Genomic DNA, 9013 nt, shown 5'->3' with positions numbered 1-9013 from the left:
TCCTGCTAACCACAAGATGGCTGCTGTGCCGCATCAACTGATGGTCAACTCTGCTTGCCAGAACTGCCTTCCGGAGACTGTATTCCATGGAGACTCACCTACAGTTGCGGAACTGCACGAGACCCACACTTGATCCAACCTTGAATGGAATCTATTTTCCCTATTGTTAAAAACTTTGGACTCCTGGCCCCTCTCCCTCTACTCGCAGGTATCGCATTTTCAATGACCCCTCTGGAGGATAGCTGTCTATAGCAGAGATAGAGTAATTGGGAGAGGGGGAAAGGGCTGAGGGTCAAACATAGGATAAAAAACATATTTATATGTATGAAAGTAGAAATGGAACAGTATTGGTGACGACATGCTTGATTGAGACACTATGCAGTTTATCCTAGATGGGAAACTACACTTGGTGTGTTGTGATGATACTCAGGGAATGAGTGTTAGGCAATATAATTTAATAAAAAAAAATAATAATAAGCAGGAGGAAAAAAAAATGCACATTTGATGACTGAAGAGAGGTGTATGGACACAACTGGGGACTACTTTATAGTATGTGCATTCTACTCCCTGGGGTTTATGCCTAGGATCAGATTTGGATACATGTGTAAGGATATGTCAGCTGTGCTAGCTAGTGGATATACTTAGACTAATTGAGTTCATTGGTAGAACAATTGAATGGGGGGGGCGGAAGGCATTGAGGGCAATCATGAATGTCAGGGACAATGGAGGAGGAAGATGGGACATGGCAGAGGGTGGGGATGGGGAACCTAGGATGGCAAAACAAAAGGCAAGGTATGCAGGACACAAAAATTGGGAAATCATTTGCTGAGAACATATATGTTGATGTGCTTGATTGAGCCAATGCACAGTGTATTTTGGATGGAAAATTCATATGTGTGTTGGGATGAGAAAAGAAAAAAAAATTTATAATAATAATAAAAAAAAAAAAAGTTCAGTCTTTGTATATTGACATTTTGAGAATGATTTATTGTTTAGAAAAAAAAAAGGTAAAGGGAGAAAACTAAATCTGAAGCGAACTGCTTGGCAACACCAACATGCCAAGAACTGACAGGGCCGGGCAGGGGCAGAGCCGGGAGGGAACAAGTTAATAAACATCGTGGCTCCCGGTTTGAGATACTCCATCCTGCCATTAATCGTCTCTACAGAAACTGCTGGCTAAATCTCTGTAGCAGGTCACTTCCATTTTTGCTGAATAACGCAGAATAATAATTTAATATAAAGTGCTTTTTTTCACATCCCTATTCTGATTTCTTTTGTGTTTAATCACAGAAAGGGGATTAGCTGCTCTTGACTCTCAGGGGCCTGGTCTCAAAGAGCAGGGACTGAAATTAAAAGGCATAAGTGCTGGCTAGGGAGGAATGCAGGGGGTCCCCCCCACGTTGGCAGGGTCCACCCAAGACCATGGGCTGTTTCCAAATGGCAAACAGCACTTCGCCATTAGTAAAGTATCAGACGAATGTATCCCCTGAATTAGGGAAATGACTTCAAGCGGGCCTTTATGTTTTCTCAGACTACAGAACAGGGTATCTCAAGCTATAAATCACGGCAGCATTCCCAGAGTCCTCTCTGACACAGTAATGCCATTTCAGTCCTTTTTAGCTGATGGACTCAATTCTAACCCAATCACAGTAATGGGTATTAGAACAGGGAACTCAGTCCAGAATGATAATTGGACTATAAAAATGGAATTTTTAAGCAGCAGTGATGCTACGGAATAAGGACCTGCCAAAGCAAGGGAATTTCAAGTTGGAAATGTTCTCCTTGAGCCTGGGATGCGGAGCAGATTATCTTGCACTGACATGAAGAAGGCATACCCCAGGACAGAGAGCTACATTTTGAGGAAGCCGGGTCACTTGCAAGGTTCACGTGGCACTGGAGTGACACCCACGGAAGCTCCAAAGGCATACTCATACTCCATGTCACTGTTCCCTAAAGATCCCTGTCCCAACCTAACTCATGACAATAACTCAATTAGATGTGCACAAATTTGAAATGAGAAAGGCACACAAAATTTTTAAAACTAAGTAAGACAAACTAGTAGATTTTTATAAGAAAATAAGAGAAAACATACAAATGCACATGATGTGGGCTTTTACAGTTTCAGTGACTTTAGTTTTACAAAGACTGAAAGCTTGATCGATTTCTTTCTTTTTTTTTTTTTTAGAGAGATGTTTTCTATAGGGCATGTGAACTAGCTGGAGAGACAGAGACAGACAGAGAGACAGAAAGTGAGAAATCACTCCTTGGGGAGGATGGCCATGCCACAATCCCCTCTCCTCCATTCTCCTCTCAGGATTTTGGGCATGCACGCACAAGCGCCCAGTTTAAGTCACTAGGTCTGGGACTCGAACTGTGGTTGCCACTGAGAGTCTGGTGATGTAACAATTATTCCATCTGCTAGTGCCAATTTACTATTATTTTTTTTAATTAGCCAGGACTGGGCATGCAGCACAGTGGTAAAGCCCTGTGCATAGGGAGCTGGATCCTACATAGTTAACTATGGTTTGAATCCCAGCCCTGGAGCCTTGTAAAACACGCTGGGTGTGTGTGCATGCCCCAAGCCCTGATGGGATGAGAAACAGAGGAGGCAGAAGCGACATGACAGTATACCATTGAAGGGGCTCTCTTGCTCTTGCTCACTTTCTCTAGCTCGCTCTCTCTCTCTCGCTCTCTCTCTCTCTCACTTGCTCTCTCTTGCTCTCTCTCGCTCACTATCCCTGGTGAGTGTACACACCCTCTAGTGATAAAAAATTTAAATAAGAGAAAATAAAAATTAGCTAATGTTAATGATAAATTAACATTTTCTAATATATTGCAATGAACTGGGGTGTTAATTCAATCAGATTAGTCCCAATTTGTTAGTCTCCGGAAAACAAAATATAGCTCTGTCTGTATACCTCTAGAGTAGCTTTGTTTTGCTAAATCATATTCTAAAGCTCTAATGATGTCTTAGGACATACACAGTAGATTTTTATTAGGAAAAACAAAATAACTTTGAGATCGGTATCACCTCACTTATTTTAGAACACAGGTATATCAATTATTTTATTAAGGAGAGAAAATAAATGCAATATTCTTCTAGGTATAAGCTATTATAATGTGGGAAATCGTTTGAAAAGCCAGTCGAGAATTATCTACCCTACTTAAAACGTATTTTCCTTTCAGAAGTCTTATGCTTTTCTTTGGTTGCCCACCATTTTTGACATGCTACATGTAATCATTTTTTAGGCCCTTGTGATTCAGAAACCAGTTTAAGTGAGAGTTACCTCTGAAAATGTTACAGGTAAATACCACCCTCCTGGGTTTTAAGAATGATCTTTTCTTCAAGAGAGAGGAGGAAAAATAGCTGTAGTCGATACTTCATTAGAGAACCATTTTTATTCACCAAAAATAAAATAGCTTCAGTGTCTCCTTGTAACCCTTAAAAAGATGTTTTTAAATATAAACGCTGACACACCTTAATTATGGAAGCACTAGAGGGTGATGTGGTAATTTCACATCACAAAGAACGTTGGAGGGCCAGTTTAGCTTTATTAGGTCTGCTTGCAGTACAGTGATAAAATCATAAAGATTTCCCATTTATCATTTCTGACAGCCAATCAAGGAGTCTTCCATTTCCTAATGAAATGTGACCTTCCACAATAGCTCAAAGCAAGCACTCGTTTTTTTCTCCTCCAAACTTTCCATAACACACGCCATGTAGAAAACACTTTCAAGTCTTCCAGAATCATGGCTGATTAGTGAAATGGCATGTCTGGAATTGGTTTTTAAGGGGTGTGTTCGGGTCCATCCCATAATGATCCAGCGGTCCTTGTCTTGCTTACTAAACTAGCACTGAAGGGGCCCGTTAATGGAGGAAGTTGACCTTTGTATGCACGTGGTGACTACTTACAAAGTCCGAAGTTTAGGCATATGATTGAAACTTGCCACAGACAGCCTGGTAATGTTGTTATTGTTGAGCGTGCTGCAGAGTAAGAAGACAAAGAAAAGACTTTAGAAAAGAAACCCAGCCATCATTTCATACAAGGACGTGACAAAACTCGTGACCAGGCGTACGGACCAGGCGTACCTGCAGAAACGACGCGGAGCATGCCCCGGAGTACGGACCAGCTGGTAAATACACCCAATAGCTGGACACGTCACCGCACGGTCTTAGCCCACATTTACCACAAATGCATGGCTTTACTGTGGGTCTCTCACCATCTGCCTGTCGTTTTCTGCCTCTTGTATGTGCATGTCTCTTACGATATGTGTTAGGGAGCAAGCACGAGGCAGTGGCAGCTGGAAAAGCTCACAACTATGCTTCTCCCGAGGGTTACTAAGAGTGCAGAGTGCCCACGAGTGAATGGCGTATTCGAACCCTCCTGCAGCAACCCCAGAGCAGCCACACAGAACTGCTGGTTCATCTTCCTGGAGGACGTCGCTGCGGTTGAAATGGAGGCCGTAGACCTGTGCCTGGTTTGGTGCCTGCCCGAGGAGCGGCTCAGGGACATGCCGCAGCACGACGTTGAAAGCTCACTTTACTGCCATTCCGTCCCAGCAAGGACTTGCCTCTGGTTCTGCGTTGGTAGCCATCATTGTTCTTGAAGCAGAGCCGGAAGACATGAGGTCAAGGAAGTTCCCATGAAGCTAAGGATAAGCCCCCTACTTGTCCTCTAACACGGCTTTGCTCGCTTTATTCTTATTGATAACTCAGTTCCACTCCTATTGTTGATTCATCAAATATTTCCTGAGTGCCACTTTCCATGGCAAAGTGGAGTATTATAAAGATGAATCGGGCATAAATCTTGTCCTAAAACGGTGCACAGCCCACTTGGGGAGACTAATTAGACAGATTACAGAAATTTAAGAGTGAATGAGATTAAGGAAAAGAGTCTCACTCCGCTTTGGAGAAACCTGGTCATAACCAGAAAACGAGAGGACATTTACCCGAAGGGTGTGAGGGTTACAGGGGAGGGAACGGATTCTGAGACGGGATGACACAGGCGATGTGTCGGGTGCCAACTGCAGAGGCCGGGTTGCAGAGGAGGGGGAGAGACAGGGTCAGGTGGGAGACTGAAGCATCGGCATTAGGATGCCTTGCAGATGTGCTCGCCTACAGAGGCCAGGCAGGAGACACAGAGGAGAAGAGGAGAGGCCCCGTGTGAAGAGATGCGATGGGCAGTGAGCGGGGAAGAGCAGACGCACAGGCGGGCGTGGTGGGGACTGTGTAAGACAGCGATGCTGCCCGCCGTGGTAGGCGTTGGGCGTTGACGTCTGGCTTCCGAGGTCTGCTGCCCGCTGTCACGCGAGACTGCCAGACAATCTGTGTTTCCAAAGAAGGCTGGAAATGGAAACCTTCAACTCAATCGTCCTAATTTTTAAATACCGGCAACTAATTCCAATATTTCAAATAGTCCGAGGGCTAAGAAAAATGCATTCGTGAGGCCACTGGAGGTCACCTGGTTCTGCTGTGATCCACGGCAGCATATGGGCCGCTCAGGGGATGAGGGATTGACATGCGGCTATCTGCGAGGTAAGGTACTTCGGCTACAGACAGACCACGCAGTGACTCTTCCACCCGGTTTATAATGTGTTCTGTGGTATAAGGACTAGTCGAAGTGATCTGAATTAAGTTACAAAGGGAACATAAACCACGAAGGACCTATAAAGTTGAAGTGGTCGGCTCATGTAATCTCAAAGCGTCTAGCATTTTCCTGCACTTAAGTGCAATGAGATTTTTTTTAAATGCCATTAAAATATATCTCGACGTTTGATCTAAACGTTTTCACTTCTCAAGGGGATTTGCTTTCAAATAATCCCTTTTCTATCCTCAGAGTTTATGCTGACTTAGTATGGCTGAACTCTTTAGCGTCTGTAGCACTCTAAGTGCGACTTTGGGGATATAGAGTTTGAAAAGTGATTCCCACCCAGCAGACAAACATCAATTTTGAACAACAGTTCGTTGTTGTTTAACATTTCCATGCGAAGGAATGTGTTCATTGTTTGCGGAGGCCTGTAGCTATCACTCCGAAGTCTTTTCTCAAAGTGTTAGTTCACCTAATACAAATGAAAACCTTAATTATCTCAGTATTTTACTCAGTACTGATGCTGGCAAAGTAATAGAAGTTCCTACTGATGGAAAATATGTGGACCAATGCGAATGTTTTAAAAGTATTAACACCTATCTGTTAATTAGGTATGATGGCAGTCAGTGTTATGGTTATAATCAATTCATATTCTGAACAAATGCAAATTTATATATCGTACTTACTTATTCATTAATACTTTCTCTTATGTGCAAGTGTGTTTCTATGTGAAATCCCAGATTTTCTTTTTGGATTGACCACGTGTTTTAGTACAAAGGGCATCTTGGCAGAAGCATCTAACATGGGTACTTCAGTGATCACAGGGCACCTCTCACACTTTGGTTTCACCTTTCTTTTTCCCTTAGTGCTGAGGACGGAACTTGGCAAAGAGTGGTATTTAATGAGTCTAAATCACCATCTTAAATTAAATTATGCCCATGCAGTGGAAAAGAATTTTTAAACTACGTGAAACTGGCAGCTCAGGGGGTATATGTCATCTCTGAGGCTGGTGTTCAGAGACAAAGACAATATCGACCAGGACTTGGTCTCCAGCAGTATCTTTGAGACGGCACGTTCCTGCGAAGGAGGGGCACAGCTACGTCTACACCCTGCCCCGCAGCGCTCCGCGTGGGTAAGCTCTCCGAGGACGTCCACGCGGGAGAGCGTGTCCTTTTCTCAACCTTGACTTCCCCGCTCTGCTCCCCGCTATGCATCCGAATGCAGCTGGTTTTCATGGTCGGCCCAGGGTCACGATGCCTTCTCCTGTCTGCCCTCAGAACAGTCCTGCGTTCACAAATGGCCGTGGAGTTAAGGTTAAAAGTATGTAAAACACCAGGACGTTTGAGGTGCTCTGCAAGTCACTGCTCCTTCATTATTTCCACACGATAAGAAACAGATAGTAAGGACCCGAGCAGTAAAATATGCAGAATAGACCAGCTCTCCTCAGGAATGCGTCCAAGAACAAACTCTTACTTTGAAAGGGCACTTGGCCAAATGTTTATAATGGCAAACTTTTAATTTACTTGACAAGAGGCTTGGGCTCAATAAATCCCAGTCTGTTCAGTGCTTTATCCAATTTTGCCTTAAACTCTTCGTCGAAGACTTTTTTTAAGCCTGTCTAAAGTCTGATGATGTTTTAAAAGAATGAACATATATTAAAATAATGCGAGCTTAACCCTATAAAACTGTAATAAAAGCACTGAAATGTATTGAAAGACATTCACCTTTTTTTGCATCGTGTGCTAATTTTCATGATTTTCTTTTGGTCAGCAAGCTCTGACCACTGTGCATTTCTTTGAGACATAGATATTGAGGTCTCAGAAGAGTTCCCAACATTTGGCATTTCCATTAGGGCAAAACAGTAGTGAGCACTCTTTGGTTATTTCATGATAACAGTCCTGGCTAAAGCCGTCTTTCAGATGCTTTGCTGACATGACACAAAATGTACATGGTCTTCGTGTTTTTGCAAACTTATTGCTTCTAAAAGCAAGGATATCAGTTTATAGAAAATACATAGTCATGGTGTTCGGGACTCCAAAGTTTCAGTACCCAACACAGTGCTTGGTTCTCTCTCTCTCTTTCTCTCTCTCTCTCTGTGTATTTTAAAAACACACGTACATCTACAGGATAAGTTTGATGATTCCATAACTAATAAGAATGCAATTTTTTTAACTTAATAACAGTACTTTATGGAATTTAATTGATCCGAACTATTTAGAAAATGTTTCATAGAATTATTGGTGTCATTCGTATCTCTAATTCGAATCACTGACTTGGTTGACTCACCCACCTATGGTTCGGCTTGACTGGACCTCTCCAATCTCCTAACCCTGCAGTGGTCTCTTCATATATGAAGTTCCGTGACATGGACCAAGTCTGGTCCTACCATCAACCCGCTCCCATGAAGCCAGAGTCGTATCCTCGTTATTCTGACCCTGAATTGGCATCGCTAAGCTTTGAACACTAAAAATGGCTCTGGGAAATAATTTTTAAAATGGCCTTAGAACTAAAATGCATATAATATGTATTTTGAATGATTTTCCCCCTCCAAAAATGGTTAAACGGTTATTAATAGAAGCAAAGATGACCTTTCATGTACCAAATAGTATGTTTTGCTAATTTTACAATTTTTTTAATCAACTGATTTTCACGTAATTCTTTAAAAGAATACAACGCATAACACAACTAGAAATTTGATTAACTTACAAGCGAAACCAAAATTGTGTAGAAAGCATTGCTAAAATAAGCCATTCTACTTGAAAGATTAAATTTTTTTCACGACTACATTTTGTTCCTGAAGTTTAATTTATAAAGCTATATGCTGGTTTCCCCCTCACAAAACAATTGTTGATTTCTAGAAAACTTTTAACGAGTAGACTAAAAATTCAGAATTTCTTCACCTTCACCTAATTTTGGATTTCTGGCTAAATTGTGTCAAGGATGAAATAAAACAAAGAAAAATATTTTTATTGAGGAAGGAAATGTGTAAGTCTATTTAAAAAGCTAGAAACATAAATTTTTGACTGAAAAATGTTCAGAAACATATGGGTGCTGTAAAGTGCTTTAGTAACGATCATTTTCATTAAAAACACTTTTCGTTAAAATTAAATCTCACTAAAATTATTTCACTAATCAAAGGCCAACAGGAATTATTTAGTTGCCTCTGACCAATTTCATCAGCCATGTCTATACCATGGCAAGGAAAGAGGGGATGGCGATTCTAATCAGTCTGTTCTATTCAACGTTTGAAATGGACCTAATGGGGCGTTCATTTAAATTCAAAAGTCAGTTTCAAAGTGAACTTACAAAGATAACATTAGCTGGTTGAAAATCACATTTTTAAATGAGAAAAATTTTTTCCATCGGATAATAAAGAGATTTATTTTTTGATGGTATTGTTTGTCCCTAACCAAGTTATTTTAGCT

At 41.6% G+C, this 9013-nt stretch overlaps 1 protein-coding gene across 1 annotated transcript in view; it reads right to left on the bottom strand.

Annotated features, from left to right (window-relative positions):
• SLIT2 (slit guidance ligand 2) overlaps nucleotides 1-9013 on the bottom strand; it is a gene marked incomplete at its 5' end in the record, with an annotated part of 289592 nt that overhangs the window by 94162 nt on the left and 186417 nt on the right. The window contains 1 exon segment of the mRNA XM_006160628.3: nucleotides 3914-3985. Coding sequence (XP_006160690.2) covers nucleotides 3914-3985 — 72 coding nt within the window.

This window comes from Tupaia chinensis, unplaced genomic scaffold (assembly GCF_000334495.1).
Source record: "Tupaia chinensis unplaced genomic scaffold, TupChi_1.0 Scaffold000695_1, whole genome shotgun sequence".
In the NCBI taxonomy this organism is placed as follows: domain Eukaryota; kingdom Metazoa; phylum Chordata; class Mammalia; order Scandentia; family Tupaiidae; genus Tupaia; species Tupaia belangeri.
Note: the sequence above shows the minus strand (reverse complement) of the source record. Positions and strands in the feature narration are given on the sequence as shown.